This window comes from Vanellus vanellus (assembly GCF_965231255.1).
Source record: "Vanellus vanellus genome assembly, chromosome: 12".
Taxonomy (NCBI): domain Eukaryota; kingdom Metazoa; phylum Chordata; class Aves; order Charadriiformes; family Charadriidae; genus Vanellus; species Vanellus vanellus.
The window spans coordinates 10546059-10571797 of NC_138917.1; the positions used below are offsets into that span (position 1 = coordinate 10546059).

The 25739-nt window shown below is 53.0% G+C and overlaps 1 protein-coding gene across 1 annotated transcript in view; it reads left to right on the forward strand.

Annotated features, from left to right (window-relative positions):
• The window catches only part of ACSF3 (acyl-CoA synthetase family member 3), a 67518-nt gene that overhangs the window by 32692 nt on the left and 9087 nt on the right, over positions 1–25739 (forward strand). Inside the window, exon 7 of the mRNA XM_082489539.1 lies at positions 3558–3684. Within this exon, the coding sequence (XP_082345665.1) occupies positions 3558–3684 (127 nt within the window). The remainder of the gene's footprint in view (positions 1–3557; positions 3685–25739) is intronic.

A 25739-nucleotide genomic window follows, 5' to 3' on the forward strand; every position in this document is an offset into this window, starting at 1 on the left:
GCACGCTGTGCCTGGGTGTTAAAGTTGCTCGAATGCATTAAAGTAGTTGAAACGTGCATTAAAATACGGCACTAGGAGAGTAGGATATCTGTGCAATTAGCAATCTGATGCTTTCAGCAGCTGCTTGCAGCGTCGATCCAGTGTATCAACAACGGGTGCCGCTGAGATTTGATGGAGAAAAGAAACAAACATGCTAGCCACACTGCTGCCACAAAAACCCCGCTTTCAAAGTGGGTTAGCAGCCAGCTAGCTTGGTGTATGTGGGATTTTAGCAGGGATCAGATGTAAGGGATTGTAGGAGATAAATGCTTTGAACCTTGAATTTTAATTTATGCTGTTTGCAAGCAGCAGAAGCTGCTGGCGCTGGGGTGGTTTGTGTCCCCTCTGCTACACTGGGGAGCAGTGCCGGTGACATTCGGAGTTCAGTAAGCGAAATCCTATTAAGATAACGTCACGGCCTTTCTGTTTTACTGTTTGCAAGCCAGCCATAACATCATTAAATTACACAACAGGGAGGTGCCTGCTGCCAAGGAGCTCTGCTCAAGATAAGATGTGGGTTGAGCCGCTGCCAAAATTTGAGTTGATATGACAAGAAATTTGGAGCTGGTTCAAGGCTTGATTCACACAAGACATCGCAGCGTGCAGGTAAACACTGTGCAGGATTGGTCCCCGGGGCAGCTCTGCTGCTCTGAGCCGGGGCACGGCGCGGGTTGTGCAGGTGGGGCAGTGTCTGGCACTGCCGGCTGGCACCGTGCAGCGCAGGGCTCAGCCGGGCAGGCTGGGACTGAAGACATTTGTAGTAGCCAAATTTACACCCGTTCTTGCGTTCAGCGCTGACAAGCGGAAGACAAAATCTGGCAGGATCTGTAGATGAAGCTCAGGCAGCTGTTTGCAGGTCTTCGCTGTCTTTACCTCCACCACCCCCTCCCCAGCCCTATCGGAGGAGTTAGAGGTGGCCTGATGGCTAAAGGGATTGACTTCAGAGGTTCATGCTAGTAGTTAAAACGCCTGTAATGTGAGAGCAATTTCAATTGGAGGAGGTTGCCCCCCAGGAGGAGAAGTGCTGCTGGTGGGTTTTCAGGACTGAGTTACCCGATGGGCAAAACTGGAACTGGGTACACTGGGGGAACTGGGGTGCACAGGGAAGTTGCTTGTTTTGTGATGCCACAACTTGACCAGCAGGAAAAGGATTGAGAAGAAAGAGCTGCATTGTAAAACTACACCCAGCTTCTGTGACAGCACTAAAACCCTGCCTTGCCAGTCCCTCTGCATCACCCACCATGTTCCTGCCACGCGTGCCCACACAGGCTTTGTGCCTCTTGCCCTTTTGCTGCTGCAGGTTCAGAGGTTTGGTGCTGGGCTGTGGGGGACCTCAGGTTTCTCTGTGCTGTCCTGCTTGTGGATAGTCAGATCCTCAGGCTCCCTCTTTCAGATCCCCAGGGGAGAACTCACCTTGCCATCACTCAGCTAAACTCCCGTCATCAGCATTAAGGATCTTTTTCTCCTGCAGCATCTTCCAGGCAGTGGAGATGCTGCACAGCCAGGGCTCTGGGGCTTAGCCCAGCCTGTGACACATGGAGGCATTTAGGTGATTCTGGGCTGTACGTGCAGAGAGCCCCATGTCACCCCATCCTCCAAGACAGGACTTCAGGAAGAAATGACTTAAAACAAAAATTGTGCCTTAAAAGCATCTTTCTAAGGATTTTCCATTAAAGAAGCTTTGTTTCCATCAAAGGCTGCACAGAGACATGAAACCTGCCCTGCTCTGGGATTCTGCCTGGTGCTCCAGTTCTGCTATTACTGCTCGCCCTTGTGGCTCCATTTTTGGCACTGATGACTTTTGGGGTCCCAGTTGCAGCTGCTCAGGTACAAAGTGGCTCAGAGTTCCTGTTGCCAAGATGTTCTCTGCAAAGGGCTGGAGCAATGTGTACAAGCACATCTTGTAGTGACATTCTATCCCAGCAGTGACTTTGCACATCTTCCCTGCAAAGGACTTCAGGTTAACACAGTCCCACGAGCGATGTGACGTTTGTGCTTCTCTAGCGCCTCATCTCTTAGCCTGCATGCATCCTTATAATTATAGAGCCATGTATGTGCAGGGGAGATGAGATACCGTGCCATGTCAGGCAAGTCTGTGACCTTCCTGCAATTCTCCAGTTTCCATAACAGCAGGATATTTGTTTTGTTGCCATAGAAAACCTGCCCGTGCAGGGTACTGAGTTGTCACTACAACCGTTACCTTCCAGTGAGCCTGAAAGGAGCCGCGTGTCCCCGAGAACAAATCAGATGGTGTTTCCTGCCACCTCCTCAGGAAAAAAAGAAAGTGTTAGATTGACAGTTTTGGAAAGCGAAGTTTTCTATCTATCAACAGAGCAGACAGCAGCATGGCACAGTCTTGGAAGTTCATCGTCCCCTGCTTGCCCCTGCCTCGCAGTGGCTGCCCGCCTGGCTGCAGTGGGCAGGAGGATGGTCCTCATCCCCAACGACACTGCAAATCTAGTACATCTAGGGTGAGTGGTGGTCGTGCCTTCAACATCAGACCAGGATCTGATCTCCCAGCTGCTGTGGGACAGTGGTCTGTGTTTCCTTTCCCCAGGGAGGGCAGGGCTTGGCCACTGATGGCCCAGTGACAGGTTGCTGCAAGTACCAAGTGGTGCAGCTGGTGGCTGGTGTGCCCTACATCTGCTATTTCCAAGGCTGAGCCATCCACTTACCCTTTCAGCTGCCTGCTGTCACTGTGAGATATACAGTCCTGGAGGGCAGCAGCACTCTGGGGACGGGACACGGAGTTGTCAGGGATGTGTGGATCTTTCAGGATGCAGCCTCTGTGACCCGCTTTCATCCATCCTTGAGAGCCTCTGCCATGGGGAAAGGCAGTCTTGTCCAAGAGAGACAGGAGAGGGGCTCCTCAAGTGGGTGGGTGCCCTGATTGAGGTGCCTGGAGATTGCAAAGCACGATGCGCTGTCTCTGCTGATGCACCCCCAGCATCCCACTCCCTGGACCATGTTGAGGCTCTGGGGGCAGCAAGTGGGGATGGGGGCATTCTCAAATGGTTTTCTGGGTGAGAACCTGACCCTGACAGAGGCTGATGAGTGCTACGGTGGGAGCAAGGTGCAGACAACTGTTGTGGAGCCAGTCTGCATCAGGCCATCCAGGGGTCAGAAATGACCATCCCTTTCCCAAAAGTATTTCTTGACCAGCTGTGTGCATGTGAGACCTCTTCTCCCCTCCCCTCTCCTCTCCTTTGCCAGCAGCTGGAAGGTGTCAGCCTGCCTAGACTGTGGTTCCAGAATGGCAGTTCTCATCTTCATATAACACATATATATATTTTCAGCACTTTTGAATATTGAAGGCAATTAGGGGAGCCTTTCAACCTGAGGCAAGAGGTCCTGCAGGTGGGCAGGCTGCATTGGAGGTTGGTAAAGGCTGGGAGGGTGCACAGCACGGGTCCTGCTTGTCCTGCACCGAGTTGCTTAGCAAGCTGTGGCGCTGGGGGACAGGCGGTGGAAGCGATGCGGCTGCTCCCCAGGATGCATTCACTGTGTGCTTGTCCTAGGTGACACCAGGTCTCGAGGGCCAGGAAGGGGAACTGCTCGTGAAGGGACCCTCTGTCTTCCGTGAGTACTGGAACAGACCCAGAGAAACAGCAGATGCCTTCACGCCCGATGGCTGGTTCAAAACAGGTACTGTGATGGCTTCCCTGCGGCATCTGGCAGAGGGCAGCAAGGGGAGAGGGGGCGCAGGAGCTCTGGTTGAGCCCCCAAGGTTCCCCAGCTGCTGGGGGGTGGTTGGAGATGGGGGGTTGCATCCTGGCTGGGGGTACAGGCTGGACGTGCTTCCAAACACCAGGCTCGGGGAGGGGCTTCGCTTTCATTAGCCATAATTTGTCAGCCGAGTAATGGAGTATGTTTGGGGCTGCTTGCTTGTAAGCATGATATACCAGTGCTTAATTTTTTCTGGGGAGTTAAACTCTGCAGATGGGTGGGATTTAGCTCAGCTTACACGGGGACCATGTCAGTGGAAAACCCTCATGAAGTTCCGGGGCCCTGGATCCACCATGCCTCCCCTCTCGCCACCGGTGTGGTGTCTGCAGGAGGAGTTTGCTCTCTTGGTGACGGCAGAGGGTTTAAAGACAAGGTGTGTAGGGTTGAAGCCATAAGCACGGACAGTGTGGCTGCGTGGGGTGGGCTGGGGTCGGCTGGGGTCATGGGCTTGGCCACCAGCGTCACATGGGAACTTTTCAAGGAACTGTCATTTGTCAGTCAGAATATACTAATTGATGGAAAGCTGAACTTTCTGGGGAAAAATCACAGCGGGTGTCTTCAGCGTTTGGGAAAGGGTTTTGAAATTGCCAGAACATTTTTTAAAGGTGAAAAGTCTGAGTCTTCCAAATAAAGAGACCTTTTAATTTGAAACAAAGGCTTATTTTATTTTTACATGATACATTGTGGAAATGCAAAGGACGTGGGCTTTTTTTCTGGGTTTTCTCAGGTTTTACCTTTCCCTCTCAACTAAGAGAAATGTTTCTGAAACATGAAATGTTTCCAGGGATGGGAATACCTCTGGTATTTGCTTCTTTCAAATCAAATTTCACCAGAAGATAATACCCTAATAATAATAATACCTATTGCAGGTGGGTCCTGTGTGCGCCTTGGTAGGTTTTATCAAATATTTGCAAAAAAAAAAAAAAGATCCTGTTTTCCTGTGATAGCAGCGAGTGCCATTGGGACTGCCCCTACCTGAAGCTGCTGTGGCTGGGACAGCAAGTTCTCAGATGAGAACTCTTACGGCTAATCCTGCCCATCATATGGGTTAACAAATTCAAGAGGGTAGCAGGCTGAAGACCTTTCCCAAATGGAATAGATGTGACAGGCCATGAATAAGTTATGTGCTTCAAATTACACATCGTGCTCTGCGCGTAGCGAGCGGTCAGAGACCTCCCTGGTCAGAGGTTCCTGTCCCCCGGCGCTGTTCTGCAATTTAGATTAAATACTAAACCAGCCACAGGACGGGTTGGCAGGCTCTGACCCCGACTGCCGGTTGGTATCTCAAGTGCCCACCTTCCTGCCGGCCCCACCGCCGGCCGGGAGCTGTTGGGGCAGTGGGGTAGATACAGGCAGCACGTTTGTCTGCCTGCACCCAGCCCGACCGCCGCATAATCTTGCCGGTGCAGAAGGGTGGGATGGCTCATTTCTGCCTAACCTTAATGTAGACGCAGCTCTGACTTTCCCGTTCCCCTCTTTTACTGTGTGTTAGCAGTGCCATCGAGTCAGGAGTCAGGCTGGATTTCTGATGCCTTCTGTGTAATCTTATTTATTTACGGTTCTTGAAGAAGCTGTGATTTATTGTTATTGTTATCCCGAAGCAGACGTGGAGCTACCCTGCCAGCAGTGTCACCACAGGTCCCCATCCCGGGCGGGTACCGCAGGCTGGGACTGGAGCATCATCAGGCGATGTGCAGGGTGCGGGGCAATCAGCTTATAAAATTTTTTTAGTCAACACTCCTGATGAATATTTCAGATGCAAAGGAATAGCATGCATTAATTATTGCAAAGAGATGTCTTTAGGAGAAAATGATTTTGAAATTCAGTTTAATTTCATTGTAATGCGCTGCAAACAGGAAGGGAGTATGTGTGTTTAATTGGCTCTCGGGGGTAAGGCCGGGAAGATGGCATGCCTTTGTCACAGGCCATTAGTGATACAGACTGCATAATGAGAGAGTACAATCAGCTCACAGCTGCCGGCTCCTACGGGGAGAGAATGATATTAAATAGAAATCAGTATAAATTAAACTTAACCCTTTCACTAGCTGAGCAAAGCTCAGAGCTAGAAGTAAGGGGTGGGGGTGGGGGGAGGAGCAGAGACAGACGTGAGGGGTTTGGGCTGGGTCAGGGGGTGCCTGGCCAAGCCCCCCAGTGGCAGACCGCCGGCCAGGCTGCCTCCCCGATGTACCCCGCAGCTGCCTCGGGAGGACAACAGGCTTTTAACTCTCTTCCCCGTCCCGTTCCCCCCTCCTTGCCTTTCTTTCCTTTTGTTCCTCTCCTGACCGCTTGCTCCCTCTCTCATGGACGTCAGATCGATTGGGCTATGTTTTTCCCGAGCTACATTTAGCTGGTGGTGCCGTGTGTGAGCCCCTTCGCTCCTTGCTTGCCCTGCCAGCCCCCATGGCAGTGACAGCCTTTGGAGATCATTCAGAGATGGCAAATGTCCCTGTGGTGGTAAAAAAAACCACTTCAGGGAACTGAGGAGGTTGTGTCCCATCATAACGAGTGGGATCTGGAGGGTGAATTACCCCCATTAAGCAGCGGTGGGTAACTTTGGAGTGGTGACCATACTGGCAGAATCCAAAAGGGGCAAAGCCTGGCCGCTGCCGGGCTATAACCTGCTATACCTGCCATTTGTAGGTCATATAGGTCAGGTGAGGCTGAGTGTGTGCGCACAGCGCTCCCGAAACCCAGGGAATGGTATTTCTGACTCTGTGTTAGCGTTCCACTCACTGTTGGACCCTCATGTGGGTCCCCACCAAGTGACCTACAGGACACCTAAAGCAGATGATGGTGTGATTCCAGGTGGTGGCCAGGTCCCCCACGTCCCCCAAGGACGTGTGGGATGTGCACTCATCTGTGGCAGGGAGGAGGTTTGGAGAGAGTAAACTCGGAGACAGAGCGGGTAACTCCTCAGCTGTCATTGTTAATGGCATCCGAAAAAACAGCGGGTCAGCAAATGAAGAATAATTACTGCAAGGGGAACCCCGGTGTGTTGCTCGTGCTGCACCTCATCAGGAGTCCGTCCCTGGAAGGACAGTGCTCTGGAGTGGCACTGCACAGAGATGGGGCACGCAGGGAGTGGTGTCCCGTGGTTGGCAGTCACAGTGCTATCAGACAGAAGGTGGTGTGATGTCTCCGCGTGCTGAGTACTGAACGCAGGCTCTGTGCATACCCTCCCGCTGCGTTGCTGCCATCCCACGAGGTGCTATGTCCCCCTGGCTTTGCTAAGTATCATCAGTTTGGGTCTCTAGCAGGGTATCCATCCTCAGGGTTTACAGGCACAAAGCCAAGAGTCACTGGAGCTCATTGCCTCCTTTGGTTTTGTGATCGGAGTAAATCTGGAAGTGCTGCACAGGGCTTTTGTGCTCTGAGTGCCAGTTCCCTTCCATACCTGCCCACAGGGGGAGGGATGATGCTCAAACCTCGCAAGGTGCCTGCTGAAGTGTTCCGTCGGATCCTTTTCTGGGCTCCTTCCTGCAATGGAATCTTTAGTTTTTAAGTCTTTTCTGGCCACAGGTCGTTTATTTCCCCAGTACCTTCCTCAGGCCAGTTCTGTCTTTCTGGTTGCTGATCCTGTAAATTGAGTTATTGTGGTTTTTGTTTGTTTTTTTTTTTTTCAGAAAGTACAGGAGCCAAAAAAAGAGTCGACACTTAGTGGCAGCAGTCATTTTCCTTTCTGATTGACAGCTCCCTATTAAAATCCCCTTTTCTCCCATGAAACTGTCTTCCCTGAGAAAACAACTTCATGTTGAGCATTGGGGGTGATTATTCCCTCCATGACAGGAAACAAAAAATAGCGATGCAGACTGTGGCCACCAGCACTCTCTCCAGAGCGTGCTCCTCCAACTCCCTGCTCTGTTTCTAGGGAAATCTCAGAAAGACCAGGCAACAACTGCAAACCTGTGTTTTCTCCTCCCGGGACGAGATGCAGACACCGTGTGTGCACTGTGCGGGAAGCCTTCGCAGGCATCCCTCTGCAGACGTGCTCGTTTTGTGCTTCCAGTTAGAGAAGGAACAAGTACGTGTGTGTGTTGGGGGGGGGGAGGGAGGCGGAAACAGATAAAAAGACATGATGCTGCAGTGACTTTTTGATGTATTCAAGATCGTAGCTCTTTTGAGAAGTGTCTGAACTCGTGGTGTTGCGTAGGTGATTTACTGTTGCTCCCATCCTCTTTATTCCCTCTGATTTGCACCGTTGCCTGCCTATCTCTCCATCTTTCTCATTTCCATCTGAGTGAATTTGATTATTTTTATTGTATTAACATTGTTGACAGAGCTGCTTAGATCAAAGTCCCCTCCAGCCATTTCTAGGGAGACTGCTGGGTATCCACCTGCTGTCATACATCCAAGCGGCACCAAGCCCTTGGAGACCGAGACAAACCCAAAGGAAAAATGTCTACGGCCGTCTGTCTCCTGTCACTGCCATACCTTCCCAGCTGTCCCGCGCCCCACGAGGTGAGAGGCAATCTCCGAGCACACTCACATGCTGCTGAGCAGGAAGGATGGAAGAAAGAAATAAGGAAGGGAGTATTTTCTTTTGCAATGAAGGCAGTGAAACACTGGCCCAGGTTGCCCAGAGAGGTGGCAGATGCCCCATCCCTGGAAACATTCAAGGTCAGGTTGGATGGGGCTCTGAGCAACCTGATCTAGTTGAGGATGTCCCTGCTCATTGCAGGGGGTTTGGACTAGATGGCCTTTTAAGGTCCCTTCTAACCCAAACTCTTCTATGATTCTATGAGCAATTGCCAAGCAAACCAAGGGAGCTGGAGGAAAGCAGCAGACAAACACCGGCTTCTCTGGTCATCCCGCTCCCTGATCTTTATTCATCCGTCCCAGCCTTGTGATGTTCGTGTTGCTCAGGCTCTGGCACTGTCAGATTGTATTATCTCTGCCTAGGAGGCAGCGATCATCAGGCAGCGAGTGGCTTTGGAGGCGTGAGGAAGGGGACAGAGGGTTTGGGGGTGTGATGGAGTTGCACAGTGCGCTGCCCGTTTGCCTGCATGTTTTCCTGCCTACACAGGGGCAGGCAGGGTGCTTTCTCCGGAGGAATCTGGCAGTACAGTGGTGTGCACAGGGGGAGTGATACGATCAGAAAGCAGGCTTCTCCCCGAGGGAAGGCTGGCTTCCATTCACATTTGCCCATACATCCAGAAAATTAGAATCTGGTGTATTCAGGGAGATTTATTTTCAATTACAGGTTAAGGCTGAGACATGAAATAGCACCGGGTTTGAAAGTAGTGCATAAATCCTCCAACAAATCCATGTATCTCAGCTCCATATAATAAGATTTTATTGATTGCTATATTGTATCTGTCAGAATAAAACTCTCTTAATGCATGCATCAGGATGGAGAAGATAGAAAGCTTGTTGGTAGTAGAATCTGATTCAAGAATCAATGCACTTTGATTAATATGTTGTTAAGAAAGTAAGAGTTATTTAACTTGTTTGATGCACATTTCAAAATGATGACTCATATCTTTTAAGTTTATTTCTTTAAGCTGCATTTAAAAAAACAACCATGTAGCTGTTTTTCACATTGCTAGGTCCTGGTTTATCACTGAATTTTTGCTAGATCCTTTTACGCAGGTCACAAAACCCCCAGACTCCCATTAACGATAATTCCTATGGCCCCAAAAACTTCCCAGATGCCATTGTAGAAGCTTTAGAAGAAAAGGAGAAGGGGGTGGACCTGCTGTCTCTGTATTCCTTCTGGATGTTCTGCAGGGAAAGAGGGAGCTCCAAGGGGGGGGGGGGGGGGGGGGGAAGAAGTTAACCTGGAATAAGACATCATCAGGAGAAATGAGAAGCACCCATCAGTTCTGGCAGGCTTTCAGATGCTGCCAAGCTTGGGCTATCGGCAGCATGCTGTGCATCTGTCTGTGGTTGCTGAATGAACATGCCGTTCTCTCGGCTCAGGCCTTTCCTCTCTGATCTACAAACTCGGGCACCAAGGACAAGCCTTGGCTTAGCTGGGAGCATCCTACTCAGCACTGCAGTTCCCAGGTTGTTTCAGAAATGGGAACTGCTTTTGCTGCAGCTATGAACCCCCAGTCAAGGGATGAAGCCCAATGGCTCTGTCAGACTGGTTTCAGGGACCTCCTGGTATCCATCTGTCCTCTTCAATCTGAGCTCTCCACTCCAGAGCTGGGTAGTTCTGCTGGCACCAGCTGCAGATCCTTGCCAGTCCCAGCCCCGGCTCTTTGATTTCCACCCCACTACTTCTGATGGAAAAGGCAAAGCTGCCTGCAGTTTTCCAGCGCAGAGAGATCTGGTGTTTGTAGGGAACACCCTGGGCCGGTCATCCTTGGCCAGACATGACCCGTTCCTCCTCTCAGGGTGGTCTCCAAGGAGAAGGGGCAGAAGTAGCAAGCGGCGCACACCCCGTCCCTCCGGCATAGGCTTTTTCCCTGAGATTTGTGTGCCCCCAGAGACAAGCAGGTGTTTCCCTGCCAGGGGAATTGCTTATATTCGTGGGTATAGCACCTGAAACAGAAAGTACTTTAGCTTGATCAAGGCAGATTATAAATAGAAATGCATCTAATTAGCATCCTAATCTGCAGGTTTTCTGTTTGTTTGCAGCGTCTTTCCTAGTCACAAATCCAGTTAATGCAAATTCTATTTTTAAAGGAACGATTCCTTAATTATAATGTGTTGCAGATGATGTGATTTACCGGTTTGGTAAGCCCACCGGATGAAGCGTGGGCTCCCTCCGAGGCTGGCCTGGAGGAGCTTCCCTTTGAGTCTGTCTGTCACAGCTTAAGCTCCTGAGTCGGGCAGGATGGCAGCGCTCACCTGCTTCCTTTGCTGGCGGCTGAGAACTTGGACCCAAAATGCCAAGCATGCCCCAGACACAGCTCCGTGTGCTGCTTTAGGAAGGATATCCCAATGGATCTCCCTGGGACGGGAACAGGGGCTGCAGGCACCTGCCAGGCAGCCTCCCCACACCGCTGGGCTCATGTTTCCACTCAGCCCTCATTTAAGAGGTGTTTCTAGAAGTGAAAACATAGAGATGGCGTGGTGTCTAGTGTATCAGCCGTGTGTAAAGACTCCTTTATAATCTCCAAATGTTCCTTGTACACACGCGCTTCTAACACTGTGGAGAGAGAATTCACTTTTTCTGCTTCCTGCTTCAGTATTTATTCTTTCTCCTTGAGGAGACAATATTGCCAGGTTTGCCCGATGGCTGGAAGTCGCAGAGTCATCAGGACGTAGCGGAATGAAACCCGTGTGTTTCCTTGACTGTTAGCGAGACTGATGTTTTCAGCAGTTCAGAGAGTGACTTGGGATTTTTGTAGCTGTAAATGAGAGCAGCTTTTGGCACAGTATTTGTTTACTCTCTACAAAGCTCTGCTGTAGTTGTACCAAACATCTTGGATGCCAACCCTTTACATGTTTGAGAACCTCTGCTACGTGGGGTCCAATTTTCAGAGGTGCGGAGCAATTGCACCCCAGCTGAAAGTCGGTGGGAACAGCAGGCACCCACGTCTCCAAAATCCAGGCTGTTCCCTCTCAGTCTCTAGTTGCTTTTACCTTTCAAGCCGTGCTATGGCAGCGCTGCTCTTGCAGCCTGAAGGGAGAGGAGCTCATTCCGGCTCTGACTGCCGGGAGTGACTCTTTCCTTCCCACCCCAGGGATCAATGCAAGGAGTCCCGGCTGCAGCTCCAGCTGGGTTATGATGTTGAGACATCAAGCTGAGCTCTGCAAGCCTGTCAGAAGATCTAGCGGGGGAATCACGAGCCGGCAAGTGGGGTAAGAGAGGTAGTGCAGGGTTGGGCTCAGGATGTGGTAAAGAAATGGGCTGAACAACCGTCTTTCTCATGGCACTTGGCAGAGCCCGTTGGATCATTGGCAAGGCTTTCTTTCAAGTGGCTACTTACTGCTATATAAATAGCACATCTCCTCCAGTGCAGAATCAGAAATGCCATAGTGTAAGGTCAGCATCAAATCATCTGAGTGAGATCCCTGAGCAGTCGTGCAGAGGACAGGACCATGGTCCCATCACAGGCACTGTCGAAGCGTGTATTGTCTTGAGTACGGCTGGAACGCGGCCCTGGGGATTTTCACTGGTCTGTGGTCATGGTTCAGGTGCTGTGAAGACTTAGTGTTTGTTGTGTCTTTATTGTCACTGATTGCCCCGTGACCATGGGGCTTTGGAAAACCTCTTCAACAGGAATGATAAACGCTGCAGAATTGTGTACAGCAGTGATTGAGGGGGTGGATTTACTGTACTCTGGTGGAGAGCATCGCGGTAGGAAAAGTAACGATTAACACTGAGTGTTGAAGTGATCACCGAAACAGCATTCAGCTTTGCGGAGGCCAGACTGGCAACTCGCTGCTCCAAATGAGAGTTGTGATCTATGTCCAGACTGTTTGTGCTTTGCTCTTCAGTCCCTTGCCAAGCCAGGCCTGCTCCTGCCTGGCCTCATCCTGTTCCGGCTAACATACCCAGCTCTTGGGATGGAGGTTTCGCTCTGGCAACAATCTGGCTGGAGTTAACCTGCTAGTTTGATCACTTGGAGCGTTTGTAGGACCTTTACCTTGTAGAGGCTGCAGGAGGTTGGGGCAGAGAGCCGGAGCTGCTCAGCAGGGATGCTCAAGCAGTTGCGCTGTGGGTTTTGCATTTGATGGTCCTGTGGGTCCATTTCCCAGCTGCTGCACACACTCGTGTCCTGGCGGGCTTCTTTGCACGGCACCTTGCGCCAGGAGCTTCCCCTAAAGCAGTACACAGGTGGGAAAGGCTGCTTCACTGGCCGTGGGGGCGCCTGTTCTCCAGGCTTGGGGGTTATCTTCAGTCCTGACACCTGCCTGTCACCAGAGATGCCCAGAGCAAGAGGAAATTTATTGAAACTAAACCTTCCTTCCACCTTTGGATGTGTATCATTTTTCTGCCTTATTTTGTGTCCTCAGCTTTCCCTTCCTCCTTGTTCACCGGGTTTCCCGTTGCTCGAGGCACTCTGCTGGTGCCCACACAATCTGTTTAGCTTGCTGAACGGTTTTTGGCATTTGATTTACATAACCCAGCACCACCATAAGTGGAGCAGGGTTGGGGAACTGCACAAATTGATTACAGCTCGTAAGACGAGCCGGGAAGCCGGTGGCCCGATTTCCTCCCTTCACAACACAGGAGAGCCAGGGATCACTTTTAGCAGGCGTGATCCAAGACCAAGCGCCGTTACGTGGTGAGGTTTTTGCTGGGCGTTTGTAGTTCGAGCTGGTAATAGTGCTTGGAGAAGAGCTGAACATCTCTGGCTTTGAGAGGCTCTGGCACGCACGCTGTGCGCTGGGACAGATAGCAGCCAAGGATGGGATCGCTCCAGGTTCTTTACTTTCAACAAGAGTCATCCCTCTGGGTTTCGCTCAAGACAATTGAGAACATATTTACTTACGACTGATGGTATTATGCTGTAAGCAAAAGTATAGGCTTCTGTATATTTAAGCAAACAATTTAAGGCAGATATCTTTCGTCATATCCCACCGCTGCCTCTCTTAGTCAACGGCCTCCCATCGTTATCTCTGCTTTATTTAATAAGTCGTCTCACTAGAGACTGGGACAGGTCGCTGCACTGGAAAGAAGAGGTAGTGCTCTCTTTAGCTAAGGTGTAATTGATCCCTCAGCTGTTCTGCAGAGGGCAGAAGCCAAAGCAGAGGGGTTTAGTCTAATGTTTTTATTATTGCAATTATTATTTTTAGCAGTGCACACATGGTTACCGTGCTTTTCAAAGTTTTGCCGGCTGAGTGGCAGCCGCGTTCAGCTGGGCCGCCACACCTTGGAGCGTTTACTTATTTATTAGCCTTTGAGTTTTCTTTTTCATCTTGTTGTCTGCAGGGATTTCTATAAATATTTAAATGCTAATGTGAAAAAAAAAACCAACACAATGTTTTTCATTTTTACTTACCCATATTCTTTTCTGGCTTGTCCTCTGGGCAAACCCATCTGCAGTAATTCTGGCTGTAGGCAGCATGGGGGCTCCCTCCGCCCAGCCTACTTGTGTCATATCAGTCACCCATGAGTTCCTGCTAATGATGAGTGAGCCTACAAAGTCTTGGCTGCCTGGCTTGCAGAAATGTTCAAAGGTTCAGCTGGTTTATCTGCTATTTTCCGTTAGAGGAGCATGGCGCCCTTGGAGCAGGGCGTGCAGTGTCCCCAGGCTGGGGAGGCTTCATCTGCCGTTTGTCCTTCAGGTCAATGATGTGCTGAAGGGTTGGAGAGGCTCCTGGTCACGCTGAGCTACATCTGCAGAGCGTACCCAGAAATGAAGTACAGCACCTCTGCCAAGAGCAAGCAGGACCCAGGATGCTGCCAGACTCTGCCAAGGTCTGATTTTGCGTTAATCCATTTGGTGGTGTCCTCTCGTGGCTGAAAGCTGGCGCCTAGGACTTTGTCTGCTGGCATATGTCACGTAAGGTGGTCTGACACCAACCCAAGCCAAGGCTGGAGCAGGGACCATGTGCAGCAATCCCTAAGGCCCTGAAACAATAGTATGGAGATGGGCCTTTGTATTTGCTAGCCAAAGCCTGCTGGCCATTTGGGCATGCTGGGAAGCCCATCTTGCAGGGGGTAGGAGAGGGTTTGGGGTTTCAGGGGAGATGTCATGGACGATGCTTTCCAAGCTTCCCCAATATGTCTGCAGATGAAGCTGAAGCTGCTAGCTCTGTTCATCCGTGGGTTTTAGAGAGCTGCCATCACCACTGCCAGCCTTAAACCAGCCCTTTGTGTTCACCTAGAATCCTCTGTGTCTGTGAAGGGACATGGAACGGTGCTGGGGATGGGGTGAGCCCACAGTTCACAAAGAAGGAAGCCACCAGGTGTGTGTATGTTCTGTGCCCATCCCAATCAGCGGGGGCGTGAGGAGCAGGCATCAGGAATGCTCCTGCTGGCATCAGAAATGCTCCTGCTCAGCCTTGACTTTGTGTGCGGAACCCAAGGCTCCAGACTTTGGTACACAACCAAGAGCCCACCTCATACGTCTACCACAACTTCACTGGTGCAGTCCTGTGGCTGGGATTGTAGCCTATTTTCATGCAAACTGGGCTGAAAATAGTCTGCATCTTTCCTGCCCTGTAGTTTTCTGTGCTTTTTTCTCTTTGGAAAAAGCTCTTTAAAACCGGAGTGGCCAGAAGATGCACCCTTTGGGGGAATCCTGTGTGAAGGCATGGTGGAGCAGGATGGAATGTCACAAGAGGTTAATCCGCCCCTGCCTAAATACTGCCTTGCCTCCTCTGTGCTCAGCAGAGGACTCTGATCGAGCGAGGTGCCCCAGAATAAAAGTCCTCTTGAGGGCAGAGGCGGGTCTGTGCGGTGGCATGAGCCCACTCACAGCGGTCAGGTCAGGGTTGTAGAGCAGAGCACGGATGGGGAGATTTGCACCGAACAGGGTTCAGGATGGCGAAGGACATAGGATGTGCAGGCAAACCATAAGAGTACAGCATGGGGTCAGCGAGCATCACCCTGCCGCCTGAGAGCCTTAAACAACACGGCTGTGAGGGGAAGGTATCACTGATGTATCAGCTGAGGCTGGGGGTAGCTGCACTCTTCGGCTGTCCAACAGCAAGTCCTCAACTCCCCTGTCCCCTAGCTGGAAGGAGAGTCAGGGAGAGCGCAGCTTGGGATTACTGGGTTAAAATCAGACTTGTCTTATCTGCAGCTTTCGCCTCCCAGGTACCTGGAGATGCTGCCAGCGTTCCCTGCACCGCTCCATCTCCCGCTCCACCGGCGCAGCCACAGAGCATGGGGAGGAGTACCTTATTAGCACAGCTCTTTGTGAGATGCCCTTGAGTGATTTTTTTCTTTTTTTTCCAGGTGTAAATGCCAGGGGAGGCTGTACCAGTGCTTCACATTCTTTCATCTCGGCAGGGTTTTGCCCTTTCTCCCAGCGTGGCTCTGACAGCAGGCTCAGCGCCGCTGCCTGTGGAATACAAACAAACTTCCCCGTTACAGAGCATGACAGGAATTCATTCAAGGCTGGGGGCAGGGGGGGTGTAGGGGGGGTTCTGCTTTTCTCTTTTCCTCATGCTGGATGCTCCAGGGGTCTCTGGAGAAGTTTAGAGAGTGGGGAGTTGGTTGCTTAACCCCCTCTCTCCCGGGAGCAGGCAGCTCGCAGCAGACCCGACAGCTCTTGCAGAAGGGGAGGACTGCAAAGCAGCTTGAAGCTGCGATGCAATTCCCATCCCCTGACTGAGTTGGGAGAGAGGTACCGACACACTGAGATGTCTGCATCCCTCCATCCCTTAGTACCAGCCATTAGGGCAGTTGGAGGGTCTGTTCCCCGCTTGCTGAGCACACAGCGCCTGCCATTAGTGCTAATGGGAGATAGGCACGCGCACGGAGAGGCAAGGATGCCCCTGAGCTACAAATCTACTTGGCAATTTTATTATGTAAATAAATGGTGCTTGCACATACACCTGCTGCTGCTGCTGCTCGTGGTGATGTTCATGGCAAGATACGTAAACAAACAGCGATTCCGTTCTAATAGATTTATTTCCTTTTTCGTGAGCCATTAAATTACCTCCAGATTTCACGCAGGTAGAAATCTGTAACAGCATCGAAATCTTGCTCTGCCTCAGTGGACGGTGGCCCGCAAAGCGTGACAGCCACCTATTATTCTCAGATATTGTTTGGGGGGGGGAGGCATGGGAACAACTGGTATCATCCTCGTTATATCGGTGTCTTTGGATGTCCCCACCTCCCTCCAGGGCTCCCACCATCGCTGGGCAGTTTTCCAGTGAAGGCAACAGCAAACCTCCCCGTGCTGGGCTGAGCTCAGTGGACCTCATCCGGACCCCTCGGGGCAGCTTCTCCGTCTGACCAGATGGTGAAGGGCTCTTCCTTCCAGTCCCTAAAGGGGGCCTACAGGAAAGCTGGAGAAGGACTTTTTACAAGGGCATGTAGTGATAGGATGAAAGGGAATGGCTTCAAACTGGAAGAAGGTAGATTTAGATTAGATATTAGGAAGAAATTTTTCCCTTTGAGGGTGGTAAGGCACTGGCCCAGGTTGCCCAGAGAAGTTGTGGAAGCTCCATCCCTGGAGGTGTTTAAGGCCAGACTGGATGGGGCTTTGAGCAACCTGGTCTAGTGGGAGGTGTCCCTGCCATGGCAGGGCGGTTGGAACTTGATGATCTTCAAGGTCCCTTCCAACCTAAACCATTCTATGATTCTATGATTCCCTTCCAGGGAGTTGAAGCAGAGCTTGCTCTGGACCTTGCGGAGGTTCTGGGCTGGGTTTTGCTAGGAAACCCATCACCCCCCTGCAGCTCATCAGCACCGGGGCTCACCAGGCTCTCTGACACCACGCACGGGTTGACGGGACCTGCAAGGAGAGCAGCCGGCTCCTCTCCGAGCTGACCTGCCTGTTCACAACCGCGGGTACATATCTCCGGGCTGCAGCTGCTGAGCCGCTCTCCTCTCTTCTGCTCCCTGGCTCCACGGGAGGGGTTTGGCAGCAAAGATGGGTAGCAGGTAGGTAGGGCTGCTGCCAGCAAGAGCGTTGAGGCGCTGTGCCGGGGCTGCCGGTGCCAGGATAGCTGCTGGTTGGAGAATCGCGGTGCCGGCACCTGTCCCGGCAGAGAGCTGGTGGCAGTGGCTCTGCTGGGCAGGACTGGGTCACTGGGAAGGGCTTTTGCGGGCAGCACCCGGGCAAACAGAGGCCCTGGAAGTTGCTGCCGAGGGGAGATGGTTTCCTCATGAATAATTGGTGCATTATTAATATGCATGTGTTTTTTGAAGAAGTTTCAAACTCTTCCCCCTCAGGAGCCTTTGATGCTTTATTAATGATTGCGGCGCACACCAAACCCTCGGTACACCGCAACCGGAGCGGTGCCTTGGAGCAGCCCCATTTATTTTCGGTCGTTGTCTTTCGTGAGCCCAGGGAAGGCATTTTGTTGGTCCGAGTGACCAGATGAGGGTAGATGTACTTGAGTAGCCCCGAAGAGCCGCTCCACTGCCGTAACGGGCTCTGGAGGCAGCAGCAAGCCGCTCTTTGGGTCTCACTGCTGCGGTCTTCGCAGGGTGGAAAAGGTGTGCAGAAGCAGAAGTTCATGAGTTCAACTTTATGCTCTGGATCAGGATTAACAGGAACGGTCTCGGGTCCCCTTGTAACTCAAAAGAAGATCCAAGAACTTGTAAAAAGGACAGGATCAGGAGTTGGCTCTGGTTAACTCAGATGCCGGGAGGCTGCCAGAGGAGCCCAGGGTTTTCCTGCTGCGTTTTCCTGCTGAAGCGGTTGGGGAACACGAGGCAGCAGAGGAGGAAGGGAGCAAGCCCCGGGAAAGCAGCCGGATTTCGGGGAACGTGTGTGCTGAAGTGCTGGGGTGGATGGGGAGTGATGGGGAGAGGTGACGAGCCCTCGGCAGCCCGTGCAGGCGACCTGTGTGAGCTGGGACACACACTGCTGCACAGCAGGCCCTTGTGAAGGAGCCACAGTCCAGAATTTCAGAAGTGCTAATTACTGTTAATTAGCTACAATTTGTGCTCGTAACCTCTATTCTTAGCCAAGATGGCTGACAGCAGTGACAAACATTATTCATTTCCATGCAATAAATCAAGCTAAAGTTGCTTCTGTTATTTAGCCTATCATTTAGCATTTCATTAAATAGATATGTACACATACATCATCGTCGCCGAGGCTGTGTCAATCCCCTTCAGGAGTAAGGCTGCCTCTAATCAATCCCAGCAGCGCAGTGCGCCGTGGAGGGGCTCCAGATCCACCGTGGGCCAGGTTAGCATCTTGCTGAGCATCCGTCAGGTGCTGGTAACTCATCGCCGGTTGCCCAATATTCAACCAGAGAGCTACTAGCAACGATGGTGCTCTTGCTGCTGAAGGGAGATGTGGCTTGGAGAGATGAGGTCTCTCCTAGGTGGATGAGATCAGATTCCTGAGCGGGAGGCTGACCTGCAGCCGTCTGCGAGGTCCTTATCAGAGGAAGCACGCTTCTGCAGGGCTGGTGCTGGGCTTTCCTTCAACTCCGGCATGGAAAGAGCAGCAGCCGAGGGGCTGAGAGGACCGAGCCTGGGCTTAGAGCTGCTCTGCATCATCCTGATGGAATCATTTCATCTTTGCACCTCCAGCGGAAGGGAGGTAGCGACAGTTCGTGTGCTATGGTTGTAAGGGTGAAGCACGGGTGGCAGTGCCCCACACGGTAGGACGCGGTGGCAGTGGGGGGGGGCAAGGAGCAGCGCTGTGGTTGCGCTGTGCACGGGGAAGGTCCCCTCTGTTTGCTGCTGGGCTCTGCGGAGCTGGAGAATGCGTTCGCTCTTGACGATGCGCAGAAGGAAAGGAGAAGGTGTGGCGTTAAAGTGAGCCTGGAGCTGCAAAGAGTAGCAGAGTGCTGGCACTACGGTAGGTATTTCTGGGCACACGCAGCTCTCGTAGCGCTGGGGAACCTGTGCAGCACCCTGGAAAAGCAGCTGCGGCTCTCATGCAGCCACAGCAGCGCTGGGCTCTCCTCTCTGCGCCGGTGAGCGCAGGGGTGCTGGGCAGGGCAGAGGGGGGAGCTTTCTGCCAGAGCTCTGCCCATCCATCCGTGCGGTCCAGCCTGGAGCGGGAGCTCCCCTGCCTTGCACAGGACCCTGGGGTCCCTGCGCCCGGACCTGGGCACCCCGGGGTTCCGCCTGGGCCCTGCTTTGCCGCAGCATCTTCTTTCCTCCCACCGCACTCAGAGGAGGGCTCTGTCTCCCGCTGCTCCAGGGCTTTCTGGTTGGGCTGCCCGCTCCAAGGGGCTAACGGGAGCAGCTCCGATTTGCCCGTGCGGCACTACGCGTTCAGTGCCCTCCCTCTCCCAGTGCTCCATAAATAAATTCCCCTAGTCCATCCTAGCACACTGTATCAATCTTGTTTAATAGACTGGAAAGCTTATTGCATGGCGGCAGGTCGCAAGGAGTGTCGAGGTGATGGATTGCGCCTTCCCGGAGTCGAGCGTCGTTGATGTATAATGAAATATTTATGATTTATTCCAGCTAATAAACTGGAGTGAAGTGTGTGATGTATGTGAGCAGATGGGGGATCTATTGATGCAGTTTTCATTGCGTGGGGGGAGGGAAAGGTTTATGTCCGTAACGGAGACGTATCGCACAGCCTCCCGTCCCTCTGCCCATCAAGGTGGGCACTTGGCCGCAGAGAGGACAGATTATCTAATTCCTATAGATGGCCTTTAGCACTCATCCTCTAATTGTCCACCTCACGTCTCCTCCTGTGGGTTTTCTCAAGCAGAGGAACCTCTGGCAGTGGGAAGAAACCATTTGTTCGAGCATCGGGCTTGGGGATGGGAGCGGCGCGGGGAGCTTGTGCCAAGAGGGATGGGAAGACGGGCAGAGCGGCTGCAGGAGTGTCACTGCCATGCCACGCTCGGCAGCTTCCCAGCCCCGCTGTGTCTGCGTTACCTACAAAAAAATAATTTCCGTGGATTTAGGAGACCAGTGAGACACAGGGCTGCCCTGGAAGGAGCAGGGAAACTTGAAATCCATGAAAGGAGTGCTTGTCCATGTGATGGGTGGTGAGCACACGGAGCTCGTTGCTGCAGGATGCTCCCGAAGCCGAAAGGTCGGTTTTCAGAGTGGGAAGGAGCGTTTCTGCGTTCTGCTGCTGGGGTGTGTGTCACAGCCCGGAATGGACCTAATCTGCAGGCAGGAACCTGATCCTGTCCAGCTTCTTGGGAAGAGCTGTGCCCGAAGGCAGGAGGACCTGCCTGCCAGCTGTGGTCCCACAGCTGCCTTTCAGTGGGCAGGGTGACCGTCGCAGCTGAGCGGGCAGGATGGCCGTCACAAGCCTCGGCTGGGCCCCTGCGTGCCCCCATTCAGCTGTGTGCGCTGGTGAAACCTGGCCTGGGAACTGAGGCATAGTCCCGCAAAGCCCTGTTCAGGCAAAGGGGGTTTGAGCCCCCAGATTTTTGCTCTGCTCGCCAAACCAGGGAGAGTATCAGGATTAGGGCTCAGGCTCTTCACCGTCTGCCCAGGACCAATCCTGCCTGGAAAATAAATCATCATCTTAATCACTGATGTGTGGCTGCCAGAGGGTGAGCTCTGCATCTCTCTGGGATGACCCAGAGCATCAACAACCACTTTAGGGAAGTGGGAGACAGGTAAGAGCTAATCCCAGGGTAAGGGCAGAGATGGATGCGCAGCCTTCAGCCCACTGCTCTGCGGTGTGAGCAGCCAGCGAGGCCGCTTCACATCCCGCCGCTGTCCTGCCAGCTGTTCCCATTTCTGCCTAATTAGCTTCCGGATCAGCGCGCTTTGAGATCCTCAGCTGAAAGGCACTGGAGAAGGGCAAAGATGGATTTTTCCGACTGCCTCCCTGCAAGCTTCCCGGGGTTCTGCCAGCTGGGAGCCTGCCGGTCCCCCCGACACGCTCCTTTGGCGCGAGCGGCAATTCTCCGGGTACAGGCAGTGCGGAGGAATGCAGGAGGACGAGCGCCTCGCTCTGTCTCTTATTTCTGGAAACGAGGGATCGTAGTGCCAGGAGAGCAGCTGGCAGCAGGGGATTCCTCCTGGAGTTTGGAAAAAAAACAACAACAACAACAACAAAAAAAAAAAGAACAAAACCAACTTAAAGGCTCCCAAAAGAGCAGGTGTCAAGCCTGGCAGGAGCGGAGCGTCGGCAGTGTGGCAGCAGTGCTGGGAGGTCGCTGCAGCCGGCGGCACGGAGCTGGGAGCAGCCGTGCTGGCAGGGCAGGGGTAGCCCGGGCTCTGATTTGGATGGGCAGCAGCATCCTGCTCCCCCCGACCCCCCCGACAGCCCCTCAGCAGCTGCCCCTCAGTTTTTCCGCTCGGCACAGCTGGAGTGGCTGATGCTTTCTCACGGTGGTTATGGGGCTGATGCAGCCCCATCCCCGAAGCGGCAGGGCTGGTCCTGAGCCAGGCTGGGGGCACGGATCCGTGCTGCGGCACTGGAGCGTGACCGATCAAAATGCTTTCTTAGGGACCGTCCGGGCTGGGCCGTCAATGGAGACCCCGTGGGGCACACTGTGGGGTCTGAGGGAGGTCTGCTGGCTGTCCCCTGCCATCCTGCCCTGTCCGCAGGCAGCACGGGGGGGGACTGTCCCCAAAGGAGCATCCATACGGCTCTCTTCTGCGTCCCTGCAGGTCAGCGTCTCCTGGAAAAGTGGCTGCGAGACACCCCTGCTCTCCAGCCCTGCTGTCTGAGGAGTGCTGGGCTGGGCTCTGCATGAAGCATTCGAAAGCCGAGACTTAATTTGCAAAACCTGGAATGATTCGTTAACAGCAAAAGGTCTAATTAATATTAGAAAATGCTTAAACCACATTCTGCTGCTGTCAGGAAAGAGCCCACCAGCATCCCCCGCGCCGCTCCGGCCCCGGAGACCCGGCTTGCCTCCCTGGGCTCCTCACCGTCGCTTTTTTCCACGGGCACTTCCGAAACCTGGAAAAGCCGCTCCAGCAGCCAGAAAACTGTTAAACGAGCAGCTCCAGCCTGCTGGGTCAGCAAGCGCTTTCCTCCAGGAGCAAATCACTGAGCCGGTACCCTGTGCCCCACGCAGGGGGGTGTTTTGCAGCATCTGATCAAGACTCTGGAGCTCCCCGTGAGAGCGTTAGCTGCCACCATGGCAGGGGGGTGAAAATGATCCACTTTTTTCTTCTTAACAAAATAGATTCCCTTTCAAAGGGGTGTTTCGCTGTTTCTCCGTATTTTGTGCTGCGCGGCAATAGGTCTGCCAGAGCACCGTGTCATTGTGAACAGGAGCGGCAGGGACGTTCGCAGACCCTTCTGTGGTGGGATGCCCTGAGGAGACAGTCATGAGCGTCCCAACTCTCCCGTCCTTCGGGCGCCACGTCCTCAAGCTGGACTAGGTTTGATAACACACAAAAGCGGGGCTGGGGCTTTCTCCTCCGACACCGCAGGAGGACTCCAGGGCGCTGGCATCCCTTCCCTGCCACTTTTCCCCGCTGCTGACGGGCAGGAGCGCTGCCAATGCCGAGCACTACCAGCATCTGCCCAGCTTCGATCCTGCCCGGCAACGCAGCCAAGGAGGTCCTGAGCGAGTTTTTTCGTATTGCAGCTGCAAACAGCAAAATCCGCTGGGTCTGACGCTCCCGGGCCAGGCTGCCTTCGCGGCGTTGGCGGACTGCGTGGCTTCGGTTTGCAAACCTCGCGGCGCCTGTCCTCGGGTGCCCGTGCTGTCCTGCCTCCCGTCTGCCGGGGGCGGCACGGCGAGCGGCTTGGGCAACGCCTGCCGCGTCTCTCCTGGGGAGCTTTGAAGACGAAGGGATAGGTGCAGAAATAATGTGGGGATGGTGAAGAACCTCCCCAGAAGCCAGGAAAGGCCGCCTGACAGTTTTGCAAGTCGGCGTGGTGCCGCGTTTGCTCTCCTGTCATCTCGGCGTGCCAGTTTTCGGCTCGCAGCCCCGCAGCTGAAGCTTGCACGTCGCGGCGCAGCCGACACTGTCATTGCCGCAAAGCTGGCGACACGTGTTACCAAACAATCTTCCGTCTCGCCGTCCTTCCAGGCATCCGAGTGACATCTGTCCCCGGTGAGCGGGGACGTTGTGCCGGCAGCTGCTGTGTCTGCGGTGGGCTCCTCCTGGGGGGCAGCTCCTGGGTGCCAACCTCTCCTCAGCAGCCTTTGCAGGGCTGAGAGCTTTGCTTAATGATGCCCCGTGGGGCCAGACCCATTGCGAGGGGAACGCTGTCACCGTTCGTTGGGTTTTTCCAGCAGAACCTAAGGCAGCTCTGTATCCAGACTGGGCTGAAGTCACCGTGCCTCGTGATTTACCTGAGAAGTCTCATTTTTTTCCCCGTGCACGTCTGCGCTCTCGGAGCTTCTCCAAGCTGCTCAGCATTTCATTTCTCCAGCCAAAGCGTTCTCTTGGTCAATAGCCGGTTCAAATGTTTGCTCGTGACACCTCAGGTGTAGAAACGGTGCCGTGTTTGCCAGGAATGAGCCGACCCCTGGGCCAGGGTGTTGGCACAGGAGCTCCGGGGAGGGTTTGTTCCTGTAGCTCCGCTCTTGGGAGCAGAGAGGGTCTCGTTCAGCGCGTCCTGGGAAAGCGGCTCAGGCACCGTGTTAGTCGCTGGGAGAGCTCTCCGCTCTGCGAAGGAGGTGCGCAAACTAAAGGCCGTAGCGGCAGGCTCACAAGGGCCCTTTCATCTCCGCAACAAGTATTTTGCAACTTGAAGAACCTCATTGCAGAAATCTCTGGGGTTTGAGTTTGGAAATAGGGTCTCCATTGCAGCTTGGCTGCTGTCTGGAGTTCATTTGGGCAAGGCACGCATCTCCAGTCCAGCAGCCATTGCCAAATAACTATCTATAGACAACCCTTCCCTCTAAATAGATCTTACCAAAAAGCCTCATTTTTAAAGCAGAAGTAACCTGGGAAAGCTCTTTTATGCCTTTCCCTCAGCGCCTGATGGTTCCCGCCGTGGTTCATGCCAGCCTGTGCTCTTCACGGGCTGAGCCATGGGCCAGCGTGGCGTGGTGCCCGCTGAGCCCGCAGGCTGCTGGAGATGGCCACAGCTCGCTTTAGGGTGCTGAACCTTTCGGGCAGCCTTCTGCAGCTTGATGGGGTGGCCTGGCCCAGCCACATCCCCCTTGCTGCTCAGAGCCATGCGCCTCAAACCAGCCTGCTGCCTGTTACATCTATATCTATATCTATATCTATATCTATATCTATATCTATATCTATATCTATATCTATATCTATATCTATATATATATACCTATATCTATATATATATACCTATATCTATACCTATATCTATACCTATATCTATATACCTATATCTATATCTATACCTATATCTATATATCTATATCATCTATATCTATATCTATATCTATATCTATATCTATACCTATATCTATATATCTATATCTATATCTATATCTTCTATATCTATATCTATAATGGCCAAGTTGGATGGGGCTTTGAGCAACCTGGTCTAGTGGGAGGTGTCCCTGCCCATGGTAGGGGGGTTGGAACCAGATGATCTTCAAGGTCCCTTCCAACCCAAACCATTCTATGATTCTATGATTATATATATATATGTATATATATATATATATATAATTGTCTGAACCTCCAGCAAAGTGCAGCCCACCCCCAGCTCAACCGGCGCCGGAGCCTGTTCAGTATGCAGCTCAGCAGAGCCTTTAACATTTCGCAGAACAGATGCCCACTGAGCATCTTGAAACAAATCCAAAGGTAGCGGTGACGGCTGCTGTCAGGGAAACAATAATCCCATGGCCTCGCCAGCATCAGCTGCGCCGCAGCACCGGAGCTGAGCCACGTGCGACGGAGGCTTCTGCCGCCGCCTGCTTTGTCTGATGAAAGGAGCCCAGTCGGAGGTAGCCCGGGCAAGCAGAGGTGGAGATGTGGTGTCAGAGACCGTAATTGTCTCATCAGCCAAAATCTTCTTCCCCGCGCAGCTGGCTGCGAGGAAGCAAATACTGTTTCTGTCTCCGTGCTGCGGGATGCCTCTGAGCACGGGCACGGTTGTCCTGACCCTGCTGTTGTGCGCTGCCGGGGCGATTCCTGTGCCGGAGGGAGGAGGATGGGAAAGGCTTTGGGAGGAGGCTGGAGAGGTGATGGGGTGCTCTTGGGGTTCACCATTCCCGAGCTGAGATTGTCTCACTGCTGCGAGCTCACGTCAGTCCTCTTGAAACCAGAGGAGGACCGGGCAGCTCTGGAGGCAGAACAGGCACAAGGAGCAGGAGGACCAGACCCATCTTCAGGTGGGCTGGGCTCCTCTCCAGCCACAGCGGCCCAGCGGCTCCTGGCCAGGCTGGACACATGGGAGCCATGCCCTGAGGCATTTGCAGGCGTGCACAGAGAGGAGAGGTGGCCAGGCAGTCACCAGGGCAGTTGTCCCCATTTCACACGAGAAGAGGTGGTGGTTCAGGAGCAGGATCAGACAGGTATTGAACTGCCCTGGTTTCAGCTGGGAAAGGGTTAATTTTCTTTCTAGCGATGGCTGTGAAAGGAATGTCAATAATACCTATGGGTCTTAGTTGTTGCTAAATGA